The following is a 24260-nucleotide window of genomic DNA, read 5'->3' as shown; positions in this document are numbered from 1 at the left end:
GATCTGATTGTTCTTCCCTCTCTGAGTCAATTTCAATACGTGTAATATTTAAGTATTACCTGTTGCCAACTTCTTCCACCCTTCCATAGAATTATCTTTTTCTCCACCCCATGAGCTTCTTTATGAAATACATATTTGCCACATTTTATCTGTTTTTTCATTTCTTAATATTATTCTCTTTTTTACCCCTAGTTTTTTATATATTTTTTGACTTATCATCCTATACAATTTGTCACTGTTCTCGCTAAGTATGCTTCTTCTAGCTACCCTGATGATAACAATTTTTAAGAGTTACCAATATCATCTTTTATTATAGGAATACAAATCATTTGAACTAATTTGGTCCCTTAAAAAAAGTTATTTCTCCCCCCTTAATTACCTTTTAGTGATTCTCATGAGTTCGGTGTTTTGACATCAAATTTTCTGTTTAAGTCAGGCCCTTCCTTTTGGAATGTGTAGAAGTTTTCTATTTTATTAAATGACCATACTTTTCCCCTTCAAGAATATAGTCAATTTTGCTAGGTAGTTGATTCTTAGTTATAGACCCAGTTCCCATGCTTTCCAGAATATCATGAGCCATTTTTTCTGGTCCTTCAGTGTAGATGCAGCCAGGTCCTGTGTTATCCTAACTGTTGCTCCATGGTATCGGAATGGTTTCTTTTTAATAGTTTGTAGTATCTTTTCCTTGGTCTGGAATTTCTTGAACTTTGCTATAACATTCTTGTGCATGGTCAATTGGCAATTTACTACAGGGGGTGATCTGTGGATTCTTTCAATCTCTACTCTCTTGTTCAAAAATATTGGGGTAGTTTTCTTGGATAATTTCCTATAGAATGATGCCCATGTTTTGTTTTGTTTTTTTTTTTCTTTGTAGTTCATCTTTAACTTTCTTTGCTTTGTTTTCAAGCTAGTGAATTCTGACTTTCATGGCACTATTTTCTTTTTTTTTTAAAACATTATTTTATTTGGTCGTTTTCATACATTATTCACTGGAAACAAAGATCGTTTTCTTTTCCTCCCCTCCCCTTCCCCCCCCCCCATAGCCGACGCATGATTCCATTGGTTATCACATGTGTTCTTGACTCGAACCCATTTCCCTGTTGTTGGAATTTGCATTATAGTGTTCATTTAGAGTCTCTCCTCAGTCTTATCTCCTCCAACCCTGTAGTCAAGCAGTTGCTTTTCATCGGTGTTTTTACTCCCACAGTTTATCCTCTGCTTGTGGGTAGTATTTTTTTTTGATCCCTGCAGATTGTTCAGGGAAATTGCATTGATACTAATGGAGAAGTCCATCACCTTCGATTGTACCACAATGTATCAGTCTCTGTGTATAATGTTTTCCTGGTTCTGCTCCTTTCGCTCTGCATCACTTCCTTGAGGTTGTTCCAGTCTCCATGGAATTCCTCCACTTTATTATTCCTTTTAGCACAATAGTATTCCATCACCAACATATACCACAATTTGTTCAGCCATTCCCCAATTGAAGGGCATCCCTTCATTTTCCAATTTTTGGCCACCACAAAGAGCGCAGCTATGAATATTCTTGTACAAGTCTTTTTGTCCATTATCTCTTTGGGGTACAAGCCCAGCAGTGTTATGGCTGGATCAAAGGGCAGACAGTCTTTTATCGCCCTTTGGACATAGTTCCAAATTGCCCTCCAGAATGGTTGGATCAATTCACAACTCCTCCAGCAATGAATTAATGTCCCCACTTTGCCACATCCCCTCCAGCATTCATTACTTTGCATAGCTGTCATGTTAGCCAATCTGCTAGGTGTGAGGTGATACCTCAGAGTTGTTTTGATTTGCATCTCTCTGATTATAAGAGATGTAGAGCACTTTTTCATGTGCTTATTAATAGTTTTGATTTCTTTGGCTGAGAATTGCCTGTTCATGTCCCTTGCCCAATTGTCAATTGGAGAATGGCTTGATTTTTTGGACAATTGATTTAGTTCTTTATAAATTTGAGTAATTAAACCTTTGTCAGAGGTTTTTATGAAGATTGTTTCCCAATTTGTTGCTACCCTTCTGATTTTGGTTACATTGGTTTTGTTTGTACAAAAACTTTTTAATTTGATGTAATCCAGATTATTTATTTTGCATTTTGTAATTCTTTCTAATTCTTGCTTGGTTTTGAATATTTCCCTTCCCAAAGCTCTGACATGTATACTATTCTGTGTTCGCCTAATTTTCTTATAGTTTCCTTCTTTATGTTCAAGTCATTCATCCATTTTGAATTTATCTTGGTGTAGGGTGTGAGGTGTTGATCTAAGCCTAATCTTTCCCACACTGTCCTCCAATTTTCCCAGCAGTTTTTATGAAAGAGTGGATTTTTGTCCCAAAAGCTGGGATCTTTGGGTTTGTCATATACTGTCTTGCTGAGGTTGCTTGCCCCCAGTCTATTCCACTGATCCTCCTTTCTGTCTCTTAGCCAGTACCAAATTGTTTTGATGATCGCTGCTTTGTAATATAGTCTGAGATCTGGGACTGCAAGACCCCCTTCCTTTGTATTTTTTTTTCATTATTTCCCTGGATATCCTTGATCTTTTGTTCTTCCAAATGAACTTTGTTATGGTTTTTTCTAAATCAGTAAAAAAATTTTTTGGAAGTTCCATGGGTATGGCACTAAATAGATAGATGAGTTTGGGTAGGATGGTCATTTTTATTATATTGGCTCGTCCTACCCATGAGCAGTTAATGTTCTTCCAATTGTTCAAGTCTAGTTTTAGTTGTGTGGAAAGTGTTTCGTAGTTGTGTTCATATAGATCCTGTGTTTGTCTCAGGAGATAGATTCCTAAGTATTTTATTTTGTCTTGGGTAATTTTGAATGGGATTTCTCTTTCTAGTTCTTGCTGCTGAGCTGTGTTGGAATTATATAGAAATGCTGATGACTTATGTGGGTTTATTTTGTATCCTGCAACTTTGCTAAAGTTGTTGATTATTTCGATTAGCTTTTTGGTTGAATCTCTAGGATTCTTTAAGTAGACCATCATGTCATCTGCAAAGAGCGATAATTTCGTCTCCTCCTTGCCTATTTTGATGCCTTCAATTTCTTTTTCTTCTCTAATTGCTACTGCTAGTGTTTCTAATACAATGTCAAATAATAGAGGTGATAATGGGCATCCTTGTTTCACTCCTGATCTTAATGGGAATGGATTTAGTTTATCCCCATTGCAGATGATATTAGCTGATGGTTTTAGATATATACTGTTTATTATTTTTAGGAATGACCCTTCTATTCCTATGCTTTCTAGTGTTTTTAATAGGAATGGGTGTTGTACTTTATCAAAGGCTTTTTCTGCATCTATTGAGATAATCATGTGGTTCTTGTTGGTTTGCTTGTTGATGTGGTCAATTATGTGGATAGTTTTCCTAATGTTGAACCAGCCCTGCATCCCTGGTATAAATCCTACTTGATCATGGTGGATGACCCTTCTAATCACTTGCTGGAGTCTTTTTGCTAGTATCCTATTTAAGATTTTTGCATCTATATTCATTAGGGAGATTGGTCTATAATTTTCTTTCTCTGTTTTTGGCCTGCCTGGTTTTGGAATCAGTACCATGCTGGTGTCATAAAAGGAGTTTGGTAGAACTCCCTCTTTGCTTATTATGTCAAATAGTTTGTATAGTATTGGGATTAACTGTTTTCTGAATGTTTGATAGAATTCGCTGGTGAATCCATCAGGCCCTGGGGATTTTTTCTTAGGAAGTTCTTTGATGGCCTGTTGGATTTCTTTTTCTGATATGGGATTATTTAAGAAAAATATTTCTTCTTCTGTTAGTCTAGGCAATTTATATTTTTGTAAACATTCATCCATATCACCTAGGTTGGTATATTTATTGCCATATAGTTGGGCAAAGTAGTTTTTAATGATTGCCTTAATTTCCTCTTCATTGGAGGTGAGATCCCCCTTTTCATCCTTGATGCTATTAATTTGCCTTTCTTCTTTCCTTTTTTTAATTAAATTAACCAGTACTTTGTCTATTTTGTCTGTTTTTTCAAAGTACCAGCTTCTAGTCTTGTTTATTAGCTTAATAGTTCTGTCACTTTCTATTTTAGTAATTTCTCCCTTAATTTTTAGGATCTCTAGTATGGTTTTCTTCTGGGGGTTTTTAATTTGTTCATTCTCAAGTTTTTTGATTTGCATTTCCAATTCCTTGGTCTCTGTCCTCCCTAATTTGTTAATATATGCACTCAGGGATATGAATTTTCCTCTAAGTACTGCCTTGGCTGCATCCCATAAGGTTTGAAAGGATGTTTCGCCGTTGTCATTTTCTTCAACGAAATTGTTAATTGTTTCTATGATTTCTTCTCTAACTATACGATTTTGGAGTATCATGTTATTTAATTTCCAATTAATTTTTGATTTGGGTCTCCATGTACCCTTGCCGATCAATATTTTAATTGCCTTGTGATCTGAAAAGGCTGCAGTTAATATTTCTGCTTTTCTGCATTTGTATGCCATGTTTCTATGACTTAGTGTATGATCTATTTTTGTGAATGTGCCATGTGGTGCTGAAAAGAAGGTGTATTCTTTTTTGTCCCTATTTATTTTTCTCCATATGTCTATTAACTCTAATTTTTCTAAGATTTCATTCACCTCTTTTCCTCTTTCTTGTTTATTTTTTGTTTTGATTTATCTAAATTTGATAGTGGTTGGTTCAAGTCTCCCACTAATATGGTTTTACTGTCTATTTCCTCCTTCAATTCTCCTAGTTTCTCTATTAAAAATTTGGATGCTATACCATTTGGTGCATACATGTTGATTAGTGATATTTCCTCATTGTCTATACTTCCTTTTAGCAGAATATATTTACCTTCCCTATCCCTTTTGATCAGGTCTATTTGTACTTTGGCATCGTCAGATATCATGATTGCAACTCCTGCCTTCTTTCTATCAGTTGAGGCCCAAAAGGTCTTACTCCAACCTTTAATTCTAACCATGTGAGTGTCAACCCGTCTCATATGTGTTTCTTGAAGACAACATATGGTAGGGTTTGGGTTCTAATCCAATCTGCTATTTGTCTACGTTTTATGGGTGAGTTCATCCCATTCACGTTCAAAGTTATGATTGTTATTTGTGGATTTGCTGGCATTTTGAGGCACTATTTTCTTATTTTAGTTCATGTGCCTCTGTTTCCAGATGACTTATTTTGCTTTTTAGGTTCTTTTCCCAATTTTCTTCTGCTTCTCTTAATTGTTTTTTGAATTGAGTTTTGAGTTCTTCCAAAGCTTGTATCCAATTCACTGTAGTTCCTGAGTTTTTGCTTGGTGTTTCTTGGTCTTCCTCTGTTCTGTTTGTTCTTTGTTCATTACCTGGATGAAAGCTGTTGATTGTAATTTCCTTTTTTTCTTTTTCTGTTGCTTACTCATATTTTTTCCTTATTTCCCCACTGTCATTGCCTATATCCTTTCTTTTCTGTTCATTTGCTGGATCTGTGAGTTTGGGCTATTTTGTCCTGAAGTGGCTTCTTCTCTGCTCTTCTGACTAATTGGATTAGGCTGATGAAACTGGCCTGTTATATTAATGAGCCCTGAAGCCATATCTTCCCTAGCTTCCAGCAGAAGCTGAAAGTGAAGGTGAAGGTGTGGAGGCTAAAGGTAGTTACCTTCATCCTCTCTTCCATTTTGTCAGCCACCTCTCTGCCAGTTGCCTGGTCAGAGCCCCAAGCTTCCAATATTGGTACTAAGGTACTCTGTCTCAGTTGTAGCCTTTGCCCTAGGAACCCAGTCAACCAGATACTTACTGTGGGACTGAGTGCAGTAGATGGGGGGAGGAGTGTTGGAGATTCAACTTCCCTGCCCTCTGAAGGCTTCTTATCTGCAGTATTGTTAGATTGGATTAAGCCAGGCTGATCTACAGAGCTGGATATGCCTTGAGACCAAAGCCTCCAAAGGCAGAAACCCAAGATATATAGTAGTTGTGGCTGAAGGCTGTGATCAGGCTGCCTTCATTTCTTCTCTTCTCCTCCAGCCACCTCCCTGCTAGCTGTGGTCAGCTCCCTGAACCCTGAACAGCCTCCACTGCAAGGCACTCCCTCTGGGCTGGAGCCCTGGCCCCAAGACCCCAGCAACCTTTGGAGTCTCAGCACAGTATGTGGGGGAAGGGTCTTTAAACCTGAAAATTCAACCTTCTCTGAGTACCTTTTAAATTGAATTGAGCAGGAGGGTCCCCTTGGCTCTGTCCTTTTGTAGAATTTGTTTTTGGGTCCCCCTTGAAGCACTTTGTTTTGTGGTGTGAAAGGATTTTCATCGAGGGTTTGACTTTTGCTTATAAGCCACCATCTTCACAAAGTTTTGAAAAAACAAAAAGGGTAACCCACAATTGCATATGGGGGTAAGTATGTTAAGAGGTTGGTAGGACAAATTGTGACACAGAGAAGCTGAATATTTGGAGCCTTCTCACTTATTTCCAAAAGCATTATGTAGAATGGGGTCAGAGGAATTGTGAAGATGATTTAGAAGCCTTAGAAATTATGAAAACTTCATTGAAATTTAAATATCTTCAGAGAAATTTGGAAAGCCTTGAGAAGTTGAAGAAGTGACTTGAGCTTAAAGAAAAGACTCCATCTGAATGAGGAAAAGCAAGTGAACTGAAGGAAGATTTAAAGAGATAGTGTAAAGAAGACAATGTAAAGGTTAAAGAGGAAGAGATGGGGCCAGATTGAAGGAGGAAAAGCAAAATAAGTGAAAGCAAATGGAAGTTGGATGTGCCTACCAAAAAATTAAGAAAAGCTTAAAAAAATATCACTTTGCTAAGAGTAAACATATCCTAAGTACCAGAGAAAAGAAGCACCTTGAATTTGGTGTATTGGGAATAAAGATACACTAAATTCAAGTTCCCTCTTTCTTACATATTGGTTTCATGACCCTAAGCAAATCTAAATCCTTCAGTGTTCCTGGGCAACTGACACCAAACAGTTACCAGTCTACATTATTTCTTCTAGAAGTTCCCTGTACCAATGAAAGCAAAAGTCAAAGAAATGATTAGAATGATAGCCCTAGAGTGAAATCCCCTGAAAATGGGACCACAGAGATTGTACAGAAGTGCTACTCATAAAAAAGACAAAGACAAACCCATTTCCCTTTTGTACATATGGATAATGTAGAGAAATATTTGTTAATTAAGAGTTCATTAGGAAATGGGGTTAATTAGCAAAATTTATTGATAGGTACATTAGAGGGATGAATGGGTTTCTTTAAATCTGAATGGATTTTCAGAGATGATTGATGGGAGAGAATTTTCCCAAAGAACTTTGGGAAAGAAAGTTGGAACAATGATCTTCTTTTGGGCTGACCTGGTTCAAGGAAGGTTGTACAAAGAGCAGCTCTGTGAGTTTGGAAAATCTTGGTGAATTCACATTCTGAAAAACCATCTTACCAGGCCAGAGGAGATTGTTGGGTGCAGTACTTGTACTTGCCCCAATAGGTGTCAGCAAAATCTGTCTGACCTGTTTTGAGTGGATAAGGCAGTGGAATTTCTGACCAACTGGAAATAAAATCTCAGCAGGAGGAAAGAATAACATTAGCTCATTTATTCCTCTCTATCATAAATTTATATTTTAGATTAAGATATATAGTTAAGGATTTGGGGTTTGAGATAAATAGGAAGAGAGGATGAAGCAGATCCTGATGGATCAGATTGGTTGGGTGGTTATAGATAAAAATTATTACAATAAACATAAGACTTGCTTTTCTACCTGCCTTCCTTTTACTTTCCCTTCCTTAATTTTATACCTACAATAAATAGAGTTTTATATAACTGGCCTTAGCCAGAATCCTTTTAGACTGCTTTGAGAAGTCATCTTTCTCAACAGTCAAAAACAACAGCCTGTTCACTCAAGACCACAGGTATTGGTAATACCTATACCAATATCTATAATCAATAAGGGTTCAATACTCTTACAACACTAACCAGGTACATTTTTTAGTAATCTGCTGTGAGTTTTCTCCTATGGGATTCATAGAAGTTTTCTATAAGGAGATAAGTCTTAACGTAGGTCTTGAAGACAGTGATGTCCAATAAATGTTAGCAGATAAACAGACATTCTAAATCAAGAAGACACCATATGTCTAAAGTAGTTTGCAACTAGTTTTTAACTATATAATATTTGATTGAGTTTCATCAATGATAATATTGAATTTAGGAATATTTATGCTTAAATCATATCCTTTTCTGAAATTGGAATATATTCCCTACTCATATCTAGAATTGAAATCTGTTGAAGGTAACCTCCAGAAAGAGGAGACTCACTGTGAAATAGTTTGGCAGAAAACTTTAGTAAGGAAGGCACAGAGAGTACTGACATATGGTACACACACAATGAATTTTTTATAATTTTGTGATTTATAATGTCCCATTGTCTTCATTCTGTTAACTTGGAGGAATATAGGAATAGGAAATAAGATTATTCTAGACTATAGACTCACTGATAACTTCTACAATAGTATTTTCTTTCCTGCCCCATTAAATCATGGGGTAGGAGTAGTTACCATACCCTTCTCTATTATGTCATCCTTTGTAGTGTGTCATCTGGTGGTAAAATACCTGGCAATGACTCAAAAGGTTTTTGGTGATTCTCTTCTGGAAATAAAGTATTTTTGTTTTCTTAAAAGATTTTCTGATAAACCTGGACCTGATGATTCCTGGCCAACCTCAGATGAAGAAGAATTAGATTTTAGTACTCAGGTAAAGTATCCTGAAATTTTTTTCCTTCCCCTCAGCCTTTTTCTTGCTTTTTTTTAAATGTATTTATTGTTTTCTCATTAGAATTTAAGTTCCCTGAGGGGGAAGGACCATCTTTCCTCTTGTTTGTATTTGTATTCCTAGCATAATACTGTGTCTGACATAGACTAAGTACTTAATAATTTTTTTCTAAGCTATGGAGTTTTGTGATCCCAGTATTGATTATAATTTTATTGCAATATTATCTGTAAAGGTTCTGTTTAGAATTCATGCCTTTAAATGTCTTTTATATAATTTATCTTCATCCTAATCTATGTTCATGGAGGTTCTATATGAAAATGAAATATATTTATATAATGTCCTTGTTCATAGGACCCCAAGAGATTTCCATTACATTTTGGGGACAAAAGTACAACACAAGACTTCAGTTTTAAAAGCAAACAATGAAAAAATATGCAAATGAGTATACAGAGCTTTTTATAAGGGAAGAGTGAACAAGATCCGTGAAGCATTTAGTAGGATACCAGCTCCTCCACATACTTTTAGTCTCTCTACTGTGCATAGGTTGGGAATGCGTAATGTGAAAGTGAAAATGAGGTTATTAATCAAATCAAGAAAGTGCTTGTGAAAAGTCACAAAAGTTAAACACATGAACATTGAGGATTGACAGATTATATTACTGTCATTATTAAACAATTTATATACTTGTTTAAAATATTTTTCCATTTTTTAGAGACAATTTTTTGTTGTACTGATCTCTTTCTATAATTAAACCTATTGATTTTTTCACCATTAAGTCTTATATTTAATTGGTAAAAAGTGTTGTTCATAGTTGATAAAATATTACATTTATTTTAGCTCTTAATTTTAATTAAATTAATGTCGGTTTTTATTGTAGTGAATGGAATGCGTTTTCATCTAAAACCTTGCTTTCTACTGCTTGCCTATAGAAATCCTACCTACTATAGAAATTTTATTACTCATTCTTCTAGCCATGCCTTTATACTTTACAATCAACTTGACTACCCAGATAAGTTCTTTACTCCTGAAGTGTCTTTTTCTACCATTTAATGTTGACACTAATTCATAAACCAATATATAAAAACATATTTCTTCAAAGAAGTCTTCCTTGATCTCACTTCTTTCTCCCTTCTTGTATGGAAGTGAGTTCTCCCTCTTCTGATGTCCATTATGTTGCTTTACACTTCCTATATTTATCACACAGTGCTTAAGACTGTAATTATTTCTGCCAGTATTTTATAGCTCCTTGGGCACAGAACATCTGTTTTCTTTGTCCACTGAATCTAGGAACTTATACATAAAAATAACAGTGGCTATGTGAATAGGAAGCATTAGTTATAGGTTATATATAATTAATAATAATAAGTAGCATCTATATAACACTTACTGTGTGTGAGGTACTTTGCTAAGCACTTAACAATTATCTCATTTAATTAGGACAACAATCCTGGCGAGTTGGTACTGTTATCTCCATTTTATAGATAAGGAATCTGAGGGATCCAGAGGCTAAATGATGTGCCTATAGGGTCACATAGCTAGTAAATCTGAGCAGGATTTGAACTCATATCTTCCTGACTGTAGACCTGATGCTCTATGCACAATTTTTTCAGATAACCATGTCCTACTTTTAGAGAGCATACTGTGTTTTATTTGGTAATACTTATAGGCTTATGAATCATACTTCCTTGTTTTTTGAATATTGTGTTCCAATTTCATAGTCCCTTACCTTAAAAAGTTCTTGAAAAGTCTGCTTTAACAAGTCTGTTATTTAGTACTTGATGTATATGCCTCCTGTAGTATGGAAGGCAGTATGATATGGTGGCAATGAATTAGGGCACTAGAAAAAATAGAAGAGAGATGAGATCAGGGAAGGAAGATTCTAGTGAGAGTTTTTTTCAGAATGAGGGAGACATGGGTATGTTTGTATGCAGTAGGGAAGGAGCTAGTAGAATGGGAGAGATGAAAAATAAGTGATAAGAATTGGTATGACAGGAAAATCTTTTGGAAGAGATGGAATGAGATGGGATTGCCTAAACAAGTATGATATGATGGCTTAGTTTTGGTAAGGAGTATAAGTATACTTTATCATGTGACACAGAGGTGAAGGAATGGTCTCAGAATGTGTCTGAGTGATAAGAAAGGGAGAAGAGGGAATTCATGGCAGATGGCTTCATTTTTTTATATAACACATGAGGTAAGCTGAAGTGAAAATGAAGGAATGGGGAACCATGGAATGTTTGAAAGGAGATGAAAAGGTATGGAAGAGCTATACAGGATAGTGATATACAGTTGGGTTGCTTAATAGCGGTGAAGGTCAAGTAGAGTTTATACAACAAAATTTGGGTGATGCAAGTAAAAATGGAGGCATGATTTTCTAATTTTTAAGTTATATCTTGTGTATTGTGAGACAATACAATGAGTAATCAAAGAAAGAGAGAGAGAGTAAAAAAGGAATAAGTATGAAGGGCTTCAAAGCCAATATGGCCTAGACCTGAGTCTTAAAAGAGAAATCAGTCAGTTTTTTATAACTCACCATAAGATCTGTCTAAGTAAGGATTTCTAATGACACCAGGCCAGCAGCATCTCAGCTGCTTTTACCAGCTCCCTCCTCCATCTGAATGTTTCAGAATCAGTCTCCTCAGAATGAATCTTCTCAAAATGAGCTCCCTCAGAATCACCTCCTGCTCTTCTCTGAGCTCTTATTTTTAAGGGCAAAATCTCCTATGTCACCTCCCCTAAGTCCTTACATCTACCAATCACTGTAGATGTTTCTAAAGAACCGCCCATTCTTAGTCCACACCGAAGAAGGTGTGGATTTTTGAGTAATTCACACCAGAAAAGCTCTGAGTAAGTTTTCCAGTTCTTTGTTCCTTGTAAATTCACAAGTTGCTTGACCTTTATAGGTACTTAGCTTAAGAAAAGTATGGGTTTAAGTACTTTTCATTGTTCAGAAAAGAGTTTACAACTTTATCTTCCCCTAGGGCAGATCCAAGTAGGTAAAGTAGAATTCTCACATTCCTGCTTTAAGTAGAGTTCACTGCCCAAATGGGGAATGATCTTAATCCAATCTTATATAAAGTAGGGTCTGGGAAATTTTAAGGTTTACAGAATGCTTATGTATTGGATTTCTTGCACTTAAAAAACATTCCTCTAAGGTGCATAGGTTTAACTAGACTGAACAAAAAAACCCAAAACAAACAACCCCCCCCAAACATTAAGGACCTTTGATCCTTAGCATTGATTCAAGAACAATGACAGTACATAATAAAATATCCACCATTATACTGCACCTCCTTAGCTTTGTTGAATTGAAGTTCACTAAACATTCAGGAGTTCTAGTCCTTAAGAGACCTAACCTAAGATCTCAGCTTTTTCTGAGTGGTCCAATTAAGGCATTCAGAATCTTGTGTGAACTAAAACTCTTAAAGCCTGTCTTTTTCAGTTTAGAGTCCTCTTGCTAAGCAAGAATCTTTGACAGCTTCCTGTTGAAGGTATTAAGTAGAGGGCAGTGATCCCAGAAAACAGACCTCACAAAAGTGTGCCTGATACCAGTATTTCTCCAGTTACCCTAATGTTTAAATCAATCTCTTCTTCTCTTTAGTTTTAGCCAAAAAAGTAACTGAAGCTAATTTTTACAATTCAAAAATGCATAGAAGAGGCAAGCTAATAACTAAGATTAATTTTCTTCATTATAAAGAATTATTTAGGTGACATATAGAATTACTCATTTCTAAAGCTGTTAATGATGTGACAAAAGCATTGAAGAATATAATTATACTTTTTGGTTTGTGCTTTTTTGGTGTACAAAATAGTAAAAATTTTGTTTTATTTTCTATATAATGGTCAGATTAACTCTGTTACATTGGTAAGCCTTAGAAAAATGTGGAATAGTAAATGCTCATATTTTATAGAAACTGATACTCATCATACTCAATGGTTTTTTGCTTTCTTTTATTTTGGCAGAAACTCCCCAAGCCAAACTTAAAGAAACTAATAAATGCTTCTCAGCAAATACGGACAAATGGTGCAAATGGTAAGCTTTAAAGCATTTCCACAGTTGTATTATTATTTATTGCTTTGAAACGATAGTTCTTTTCATGTACTCTTTATTTGTTTTTTAATATAATAGATGAAAAGGGTAACACTGTCAAAACAGAACATAGAGCTTTTCATGGGCACAATCAATCAGATAGTGAAAAAGAGGATGTGACAGATTCCCTTCCTAAGCCTTCATCCCAAGCCCAGTACTCCCTTCATCCTGTCCATCCCTTACCTGACACCTTTTCAATACTTGTTCAGAAGATGTCTTCTCCTCTGGGCATTAATAAGGTAATTATATTTGCTATGGTTCTTATTCTTCTTTCTATATTTGTTCACCTTCTATCCTTTCCTCCCATGCTCATATAACCACTTCATGAAGATGAGAAGATTTCTAGAAATGCAAGTCCTCAACAATCATATCAAAAGAAAACTCATGGAACTTTAAATATTGAAGATCATAAAGCATTGATGAGTCCAGACAATTCCTATGTGAACTATCAGGAAGAAGACGGGATAGGAAGTAGCCAAGATGAAGGACAATTAGCAGACTATGAAGATGAAGTGGCAGAGGAGGAAAAAAGTGAGGAAGAGGAGGAGAAATTCAGTCAAGATGGCCAGGATGATATAGATGGGGAAGAAGAACTAGAATATGTAGATACAGAGGATGAAGAAGAAAGTCAAGCTGAAGATTTTGAAAATATGAAAGAAAAAGAGAGTTTGAATAATCAACAGAATCTCTCACTTCATACAACTAAATATGATAGAAATGAAGCTAAATGTAAAATAAGTAAAGAAAAGCAGAGAACCAACATTCCTACAGAATTTCCTGGGTCAGTTATAGCTGATATTTATGAAGACTTAAGTGAAAATTTCTATGGTACTTTTCTCAAGGTAAAAAATAAGTTTTTTTGTAGAAGTGCAAGATTTAGATGTAGAATGAACCTTAGAGCTTACCTTATCCATTCAACTCCTTAGTTCTAAAGTTCTAAAACTTAATTGTTTTGTTCTTTTAGGTATGTTAAAGCAAGAAGAATATGTTAAAATGTTTTATGTCATAATAACTTTATTTTCATTTATTCAATAAAAGTAGTTACCATATTTTACTTAAATGCATAAAATTAATGAAAATTAAATTTTGGGTTGATCATAAGCTAAAAAATTGTTTCCAGTAAAAATAGAATTATAGAGAGGGAAGGAATTTTGAAAGATTCAAACAGTATGTATATTTGCTCTCATTTAAAATATACATGTACTATTTGTTTCATCCTATTTTTAAAACACTCACACAAGATTATTCCATAATATTTTCATCAGATCTTAGTAATGTTAACCATAAGAACTGCAAAACTCTGAAATGGAATTTCTTTTTTATTTGTGATCAATTTTAAGTTTATCTCTTTTTGTTCTTCAAATGGACACTGATTCTTTAAAATAACAATTAACAGAAATATAGAAGAGTTTAAATCAGAAGTTGAATAATTATCTTATTGTAATCCTAGATTTTCTATACTGTTTTTAATACATTTATATTCCAAAACTTTAATTTCTCTTGAAAGGACTATATAACTTACATTAAATTAAACTACTCATATAGAAGTTGGGGGAAAAAGTTAGCCATCTCAAATTCTAATATTTAACTTCCATAATTCTCCATTATATTTTAATAAAAATCAGAATACCCCCAAATTTTAACAACTTAATATTCTGCACATTTGTATGCACATTTGTACACATATATGTAATATAGACAAGTCACTGTGTTATGTAGAGTTCAGAGACAAAGAGGACCCAGTCCCAGGCCTCATGAACTTCATAATTTAATTAATATAAGACATCCAAAGGTCACTTTACTTTTTCTTAGCTTTTGAAAAAGTAATTTGAAAAGCTAAAAATGTTATTAATAAATCTACTTGAAGTCGTTAGAATACTAGTTGTTTAATGAAACTATAGTTAAATCTATTTACTCTTCATGTATCTATGTTTCCATGAAACTGGATCACCTATCATTTCCTGAGTTCTGAGCTTAGCTGCCTCCATACCTTTCTTTTCGTTGTTTCTTCTGTTTAGAATATTCTCTTTGTCCTCTTTTTTGCCTTCTGAAATTCAAACTTAACATCATACAAATCCACCTATATAAAATTTTCACTAATCCTTCCAAACTTCTGTAGCTCTTTGTAATTCTCTAATACATTTCATATATTCTTCTCTCATGTTTATTTGTACATATATTTTAGTGGACATTTATTAAGTACCTACTATGTGCCACACAATGTGCTAAAGGCCAGGGTTAATATAAATATAAAAAAAAAGACAGCCCCTGCCTCCTAGAAGCTTACAATCTAGTGGAAGAAGACAACATATATCATAAAGGAAAACCAAGAATTGGGGATTAGGGAAAAGGTACCATGTCCTGGGTCACAGTGGAGAAGTCAGCTAAGTGTAGCCAAATGAGAAATGAGTTGTCTGTGCCAAGACCCCTTTTTAAATGGAGATTTCGAAATTAGTGCCTTTTCCCTCCAATCAGAATGACAGAGGATAGTGGAGTACCAAGCATGATGGAATTTTGCAGGATAATGAGGTTTTCCTATTAAGATTCCTAAGGCAGGGTAGAGAAGTCAGAAAAGTCCCAAAGTAGTGCGGGCAGGCAAGAAATGAGAAAATTGTGTTGAGATTCCTCCTTAAATAGAGGTTTGGAAGTTCAGGGCTCTAGCCTCCAATCAGAGGATATCTCATCTTCCCTTCTTGATTATAACTGAGATAAGAACTGTTTATTCATTTTTTTTTATTTTCCTCAGTTCCTAGTATCTGAATTTGTTAAAAAGTAAGCATTAAAACACTCATCAGCATATATAGGGCTATAAATTATTACTTACAGTACTGGAAAAGAGTTTTTCTATAAATTAAATTTGTAAAATAAGTGATTGAAAAATCTAATTCTTTGTATGATTTGCCTATTAGGTCCATCAACATCTGGCAAATATAATGTATTAGGTTTGCATTATGTATGATAGTAATAAAGGAAGTTTTTTGAGGACATTATACATTTCATTCTCATTAATTATAGGAAGAATTAATAGACACAGAAGAAGAAGAAAAGAAAGATGGTGCATTATTTGATAATGAAAATAGAGAACAAATTCATCATGAAACTTCAAATATTCTGAGTGAACTTCAAGCTCCCATAACATCACAGAAGTGCACTGTTAGGAGAGGTAAATTATTGTTTTGACAGGACCTGTGATTCTGTCATTGTGAGAAATTTCCAGTGAGGAAAATTCTACCAGTCCAGACTGGCAACTGTTGTCTACCTTATATTTCTATGGAGTTGCCTGGGGCACTAAGAAATTCAGTTTCTTGCCCCTAGACACAAATTAGTCTGTCAGAATTGGGACCTGAACTCAGGTCTACTTAATTCCAAAGCTGGCCCTGTATCCACTATATCATGCGACCCCCTTGAGCTGTAGAATGTGTTTACAAATCTTTCCTTTTGTTAATTGCCTGGTAAACTTATAAATTTGATATATATTCACTTACCAAGTGTGTTAAATATAAACATTCTCTTCCTTTTTTATCACACAATAGTAAGTATATTTTAGAAAAACCATTTTTGTTATATTATCTTATAAAAAATTACCACTTATCCCTGAAATGCTTTCTTTGAAGGACCCTACTTTGCCCATAATCCCCAAATACAAATTTTGCTCTTAATCTTTGTCTCCTGAAATTTTTTTCTGTTCTCATATTCATTTTATTTTTGCTAGTAATTATAACTAGACATATTTTGAAGAGTTTTCATGTTCTCTATAGTATGTATTTTATTTATTAATGGGATTTTTAAAATCTATATTTCATAGATATGCTGTCAGCATTGGGATTGGAAGATGAGGAAGATACAGAATCACCCTGGGATTCAGAGGTATTTTCTATTATTTTGAAATATAATATTGAGTATTTTAAAATTATGTTTCAGATTTCCTTATTTACTAAACATCACCATTGACTGTGTGGAATGAGAATTTCAGAATTTTAGATCTGAAAGGGACCTTAGAAATAATCTAGTCTAGCCACTCATTTAACACATGAGGAAGCTGACTGCCATAGAGACTTAGTTATTTACCCATGGCCTCACAACTTGTTAGTAATGTATTCAAAAATAGATTCCTATAGCCCTGACTTTCAGACCATGAAATTTACACTCTAACCCTTAATACTTTACCAACTTCAAAATATGCCATTCTTTCATTCATCTAGTTAATTATTGAGTGAGCAAATGCCATTGTACCATATTCTGTCTAGGAATTAATATATATTTCAATAATGTAAGAGACTTTAGATAAAGGTTGAGTATATAACCTGCCTCCCTATAACATGAGTGACTCTAAGTGGTGAGCTAGGACATAGGTACATAAAAGATGATTTCCTGGTCACTTATAATCAAGTTTTTGCACAACTTGTAAACTCAGCTCAAGGGGGATACAAAGGGAAATGGCAGAGTAAGTTATGGTTAGTCCAGAAAGACATCATGAAAAAGGCTATAATTAGGGTTTAATGATAGGGTCAAATTTTGATTGACAGAGAGGAGGAAGGAAAAGATACCAAGAGAGAGACTAGGCAGAAGGAAGTAAAGATTTAGAGTGAGGTTTGGCAGAGGGTGTGTAATAGGAAACATGAATTATTCTCTATAAGATAGTGTTAGATGAGGCTTCAAATGATAGCTTTAGGATTTTGTAGAGGTATGTGATAAGCAAGTTGAAGGTGATGAAATAAACTAGAATTATTGTAGAAATTGAAAAGTTTAAATACTAATTCATTTTAGAGATAGATTGAATTTTTAAGGCTGTGAATCTGGGACAAATGTCAATATCATGAATATAAACAGGGAAATTAGAAAGGGTAGGGAGGGGTTTCCACATTGACAGGTTATGGTAACTTTTTGATGTTAGTCCTCAGAAAACTTTTAACTGGAGCTGTCCCATAGATTGCTAGATTAGATACTTGAGAGAGAATAAAATTAGGTACCATATCTGAATATAGAGTGAAATTTTCTTCCCCAATATGTACCTTTGAAAGTTATATTTATACTATATTCAAGCACTTCCAGCTTTGAAACCAAAAGTTGTGTATTGTGCACCTCAGCATTCATTTTAGTGCATCTGTTTATAATTGCTACATTGTAAGTGAATAGAGAATTCATGTTACAATGCAACATTGTTCAAATGTACTGGAAGTGACTTGGGAACACTGAAAATAGATTTAGGCTAAATTGTTGCAATTTCACTATGTGTTGTCTTGCAGGAATCATCTTTCACACATGTGTTGTGCTGCAGTGGCAATCGATCTAAAGCTAGTGTTTTGGATTTTGGTAGCTCTTATGCCAAGTCTCTTGTATTTATAATTTCTGAACATTTACCTGTTATTTATTTGATGATGGGTAGAGAAAACAATATTCACCATGTTGAAAAAAAAAAGGTTTCTTCCAAAACCCAAGTATTTTTCCTCTTTCTGAGTTACCCTTCAAAATACTTGAAATTGCACTATATTCAGAGATGTATTATATTCAGGATAACTAATAGTTCTCCATGTCTACTGGCAAAAGCGGGTCCAATGGTGGAAAAATCCTTTTTGTAATTGAGCCAGACAGCATTGAAAGAATTAAATTATCAAAGACAGAGGAATGAATTGTGAAGAAAAGGGCAATGAGAATGTTTCTGCTTTTAAGTGTATGTAAATGGACAATGGAAACATATTATTAGTAGAGATATAAATAATCATAATTCTAAAGAGATTTGGTAGCCATCATATGTACTAAAGATATCAAACATGAGGACAGGAAATGAAATAAAGAGAAAAAAAATACATATTTCTTGTGTGGGAAATCTCTTGAGAAGGTAGTAGTTACACTGAATTCCCAGCTGTCAACATTGAGTTGTACAGTACAATAAATGTGGGTGATGTGATTAAGCTAAAATTTTCTTTTTTTTGGATGTTAGGAAATATATCTGAAAAGGCTAAGTCCTCTTTATTTTACACAGACATATGCATGATAAAACCTAGATCCATTTGTACTTTGCAAGCCTTACTTCCCTCAATCAAAATCAGTAATACATGGAATGTTTTTAAGGAGATATTATGTACTTTGCCTTTGGCCCTGAGTATTTCTTTCTTCTCCTATATTGTTAAACTATAGAAAAATAGTATTTTAAATGTAAATTGAAAAGAGGATAATAGTTGCAACGATTGTTATAATATTTTATAGTATATTTCCTGACTTAGAATTTTTGTCATTACTTACAAGTAAGCCTTTTTTTTAATAAAAAGCCTATATCACTGAATTTGCTGGTGTTATCTCATCTCAAGACAGAAGCATAAAATAGAAAAGTTAGACAGGAAGTTGTCCTTTTGAAGAAAATGTTTTATAAAACCATTTATTTCCTATAGAATTTTCATTTCTCTCTGAGTGGAAATTTCATAATTTACTAGCAGAAAATATTATTTCTGTTCTCTACAGTGAACTTGCTAACTATGTTGATCTTTTCATTGGTTAAGTGTACCTCTGAAAGTCTCCCCAAAGAATCGGTAATACATGTATCTGCAGCCCCGAATCAAGCAATGAAAGAAAGTATTTCAAGGGGATCACTTGAAGGTAAGATTTTATTATATAGTTAGTTAAATTTGGTAAGAAAAATATGTTTAAGTGGCATCTAGGAGCTAGCACAGGGTTTGGAGAGGAACTTAAAATCTATTATATAGAAGATAAGCACATGCATGAAGTCTTAGTGCTACTAACAGGACTAAGCAGTACCACTTAAAGCTTTTTTTGAGGAAAATTAGAAAAAGAGGATATTTTTAAAAAGGAATATACCGGAGCAAAAGTTATGAAAGTGAAGTATTGGAAGGAGAGTAGTGTGATATTGAAATCACTTTAAAAGACTGATATATATTAATTTAAGGTCACCAAGGAATTCACTTATGTAATGCCTAAATACTCAAGTCAGCTGCCAAATTTTTATGGTGTTTTAATTACAAACAGGAGGAAGAAAGTATTAGAGGGAAAGGGAGAGGGAGAGGGAGAGGAGGAGAGAGAGAGAGAGATAGGGAGAGAGAGAGAGGAGAAGGAGAGGGAGAGGGAGAAGGTGAGGGAGAGGGAGAGGGAGAGAAGGGAGAAAAGGAAATAAGTTTAACCCAGACCCACTCTGACTCAGTCTGAGCCAAAGTGGGCTTTAAGGCCTTGGATCATCAAGGCCCTTATCACTCACGTGACCAATCTGAAGGAAAAGCATTCCCTCCAACTCCAAGCACCAACCTGAAACTGACTCTAGCCCTCCTCCCAGGAAGTCCTGAGAACTCCAGAGGCTGTTCTCTACCTCACTTCCTGTGTTTCACATGTGCCAATGATGGCTCTAGCTTGACCTAGGACTGCCCAGAGATCTGTCCTTTTTTTGCACATGTCTGTTGAAGGCCATATTCTCAAATAATTAAATCTTGAGTTTGCGACAGCCCTTCCTAATCTTGTTACACTGAGTAGGGTGGAAAATGTAGTTTCCAAGACCTGATTCTGTTATTCCAATTAACTCTATTTTTATTGATCAAGAAATAGCTAAATCCGATCTTCTAAAGAATGGTCTGAATAGGGTAGAGTAGTTTTGAAATTCACAGTAGAAGAGCTCAATGGAAAGATAAAAATATTCACTTGCCCCAAGGACCCATGAGTACATCTTTTTAGATGTTTATGAAATTCACACAGATTGTAGCCAATGGCCCCTCCCTGCCTTATATGAATTATACATAGTCTTCTTCATTAATTTCTGTGACAAAAATATTACCTTAAATATTGACCTTTAGTGATACCCATACAGAAAACATTTACAAGGATAAATGTTGTTCATCTCTGGCAGCATAGGTTATCCATGTGTCCTAGAAAATAGACACACATATTCCAGCTGTCCATAGCCATTTGGAGTGTTTTCTTCTCCAATCAGAAATGTGGCTAACATGAATTAAGAACAAGAGAGCCAAAGGTAGAGAATTTTAAAGCAATTTTCTATTTCTCCATCCAGAAGGAGCATAATTAATGTTTCTTTTTAATATACTTGGCTTGGTACAAAAGTTTACCCAGGAGTGAGTTATAATACTTAAATTACTGATACAAATGGAATAAATAAGAGGTAAAGGAATATATTTGTGCTATTTTAGAAGTACCTCTTTTAAAACTTCTTTTAATATTTTTGTGGACATATATAATAAGCCTAATTAATCCAATACTATAAAATAAACTGTTTTTCAAAACTTTGAATTTTATATATCTCTTCTAAAGATAGAAGAGCAAACTTAAAACATATAGGCATGAGGCTGCTCTTTTGAAGAAAATGTGATTTATTGTCAGTATTTATGAAATAGTTTGTTTTCCATGAATGTTAAGCAAAATATCTTGAAAATGTGTTTAACTATAATAATATTGCATTAGTAACTCTGAAGTGATAAAAACTTGTGCTTTTAAAAAATAACTTTCAGAATTGATAGTTTTTGTAAATCATTTCTTAGATGTACTTTATATACCTTCTTTCATGAATGGATATAGAAACTTTTAAGATGGATAAACTAACATATAAGAAGGATAGGCATGCCAGTAGGCAATATGGAAAGAAATGAAGATATGTTATTAACTTTTTTTCTACAAATATACATTTTAGTGGATTCACTTGTGACATTTGTTTCTAGCACTTTAGTTCTGTCATAAAAAAGTGGTTATAGATTGTTTTTAACTTAGACTTGAATATCTATCTATATAGGATAACTTTTATATGTCAATTATCAGTATGCTTTTATATTAGCATATGTGCACATATGCATTTAAATCCCTTGAAATCTAATCTATTTGAAATGTAAATTGTATGTTGTGCCAACTCTATATACTTGTTGCTTTATGAGTACTAATCATTGATTCTAATTATCACTCAAATGCCATAATCAGAATTACACTAAATCAAAACATTCATTCTTTAAATCCTATAACAGAATGCAACAAGCCTATTACTTTTGCATGAAGTTGTCATTGTGTTACACTATTTATATACAGTTTGATAATAAAAAATTTTATTCTATTTTTAGATTATCCTAAGAAACATCCTAACTTGCAGGTAATAACATTGATACTTTATATTATCCAATATTTATTGAAAATTTTAAGGATAAGCATTTAGTTATTTAATGATCTTATTTCATAGCCCACTCAACCTACTCTTGTAATGAAAGATTCTTTCACAAACCAAGAAACAGAAAAAGGAGTTATGGAAAAAGAAAAATCAGGCAAGTTTTATAATTCAATTGTTTAGCAAACAAAGTATATTCTAAATAATTTTCAATATTCATCTTTCATTTTTTCCTTCCCTTCCTCCCCTCCCTGTATTGCAGATTTACTGGAAGAATTTGGTTTAGATGATGCAGATGACATTGATGGTATTTTCCTTTTTATTCCTTCTTAACAAGTATGAGAATAAGTGAATTATAAAAATCATACCTAACAGAAGTCTTCAGAATTTTACTTTTATGTTTTGAACACTTTATTTCTAGTTTCATTTTATGCTTCCTTGCTTTTTTTCTATATTACATGAAGGAGTATATACTCTCCCAATTCAGGTTAACATACATTAAGCAATTGCTAAATATCATGTGCCTGTTGTTTACTCTCTCACTAGGTTCTAAATATAAAAACAAAAATCCTATGCCCCATGGAATTTACAGATAACTATGCTCCAATGTCTGGAGTAAAAGAGGCAAGTAAGAAGTAAAAGAGATAAAATATAGGGAAATTTGGTGAGGAGACAACATGAAAAAGGGTAATGGTTATGGAGGGAATATTTCATAACCTTGGTGACTCCTGAACTGAGGCATTAGGGAGCCACAAAAGGCTTTAGAACCAGAGAATTCCCTCTTTGTATGCCCAAGAAGATTACTCTGCAGTTTTGTGTAGGACTTACCAGAGGAGATAGGAATCAGTGATAAGGAGACTAGTTAGTCATTTATTTGAAAAGTCCAGTCAAAGGTGATGAGTACATGAAATAGGAGCTTTGTGAATGGAGAGGAGGAGGAAGATGATGAATGTGGGGGTAGAATCAACAGAACTTAGTAACTTTTGTATATGTATTTATAAAAGTGTGTACATGTATATTTAATATTCATATATACACATATATTTAAATAAGAGAGAGGTGTCAAAGATGTGGACCCAGGTGCCTGAGAAGATGGGCTCACCTTTAATAAAAATAAATAATATAAAAGGATTAAGGAGGTTGGAGGTAGGGAAAGGGAGGAAGAAAAATAATGAATTTGAGTTTTTTCATGTTGAGTTTGAAGACCCAGGAAGACATACAGGCTTGAGGAACCCTGAGCCAGTCCTAAAATGTGGAACTAAGATGTGTTTTTTCCAAGGTCAGCCCAGTGCACATCTTACTTCCTTTGGACATTGTATATCTTTTAAAGAAATCTAAAATTGCCCTACCTTTCCTGACTGCTATATTGACTAATATCGAGCACATTGTCACAAAATCTGACAGAATCGTATCTAGCCATACTTTCTCTTTCTTGTGTTTGTGCTTATGTTTGTCATTTTGTCGACAAAGATGACATGGGGGAATTAAGATGAAATTTAGGCAAACTATAATGAGAGTAATACCTCTTCTGTCAGCCTAGTAACCATGTAAAAATGAAAAGAGAGTCTGGTGTGACATGTTGTGACCATTTCCCATTGAATTCATGATAGTTAATGAGATTACCATAAGACTGTCAAAAGAGATTAACCATGAAGCACTCATGGTCAAAAGTATGTGAGGCTCTGTACGGTCAAGGAAGATGAAAACTGAGTAGGTGTAAAGCCAGATAAAATGTTCTGAGAAATGAATAACAACAACTCTCATAATTAGGGAAAAGAAAGGGAGAGATTAGGCAACAGCTTGAGGAGATAACATGGGACTACACAAGATGTAAGGAGATCAGTAGCACTCATAAACTAATAAAAAGGATAGGCTGAATAAATGAAAGAAAACATTTATTTTACTCATGTAACCTAGGAGATAAAAATACAGGATGTATATAAGTAAACAAAATAAAGCTTTATAATTAGGTAATAATTTGAGTAACAATTCTGTGAAAAAAAATGAAAAAAAATAACATGCCTGATAGATAAAACTGATATACTAGCATTACCTTTTCAGATGTTTCCAATTGGGATTCTCCCAGTACTTCCCAGAAAAATGTGACTTATAGAAATTACAAGGATTTGAATTTTGATGGGAATTATCCTTGCAAATCAATGCCATTGACAAAAAATCAGTCAGGATCCACAGAGTTTGGAGAGCTTCCTTTAAAAGAAGATGAAACAGCTGCTGCTGTACAAGAAACTGGGCCTGAGCCTAGATTTAGTGTTGTGATTCTAGTAGACAAACCAGGCTCCCAGAAGCAGAGTGAACCGCAGCTACTTCTAGAAAAAGAGGAAAGTAAAAAAGGTAATAAAAA

At 34.2% G+C, this 24260-nt stretch overlaps 1 protein-coding gene across 21 annotated transcripts in view; it reads left to right on the top strand.

Moving 5' to 3' along the window:
* Positions 1 to 24260, top strand: part of ANKRD26 (ankyrin repeat domain containing 26) — a 144689-nt gene that overhangs the window by 45281 nt on the left and 75148 nt on the right. For 6 of the 21 annotated variants that reach the window (XM_056799618.1, XM_056799606.1, XM_056799605.1 and 3 more), the window contains 10 exons: positions 8618 to 8690; positions 12672 to 12741; positions 13129 to 13640; positions 15814 to 15961; positions 16604 to 16665; positions 19296 to 19392; positions 21858 to 21886; positions 21974 to 22055; positions 22161 to 22205; positions 23960 to 24250. In XM_056799618.1, coding sequence (XP_056655596.1) covers positions 8618 to 8690; positions 12672 to 12741; positions 13129 to 13640; positions 15814 to 15961; positions 16604 to 16665; positions 19296 to 19392; positions 21858 to 21886; positions 21974 to 22055; positions 22161 to 22205; positions 23960 to 24250 — 1409 coding nt within the window. Of the gene's footprint in view, positions 1 to 8617; positions 8691 to 12671; positions 12742 to 12837; positions 13038 to 13128; positions 13641 to 15813; positions 15962 to 16603; positions 16666 to 19295; positions 19393 to 21857; positions 21887 to 21973; positions 22056 to 22160; positions 22206 to 23959; positions 24251 to 24260 lie in introns of all 21 variants that reach the window. The other 15 variants (XM_056799616.1, XM_056799615.1, XM_056799613.1 and 12 more) reach the window with 3 other exon arrangements.

This window comes from Monodelphis domestica, chromosome 5, assembly GCF_027887165.1.
Source record: "Monodelphis domestica isolate mMonDom1 chromosome 5, mMonDom1.pri, whole genome shotgun sequence".
In the NCBI taxonomy this organism is placed as follows: domain Eukaryota; kingdom Metazoa; phylum Chordata; class Mammalia; order Didelphimorphia; family Didelphidae; genus Monodelphis; species Monodelphis domestica.
The sequence above is the reverse complement of the archived record's forward strand: the minus strand, read 5'-3'. Positions and strand labels throughout refer to the sequence as shown.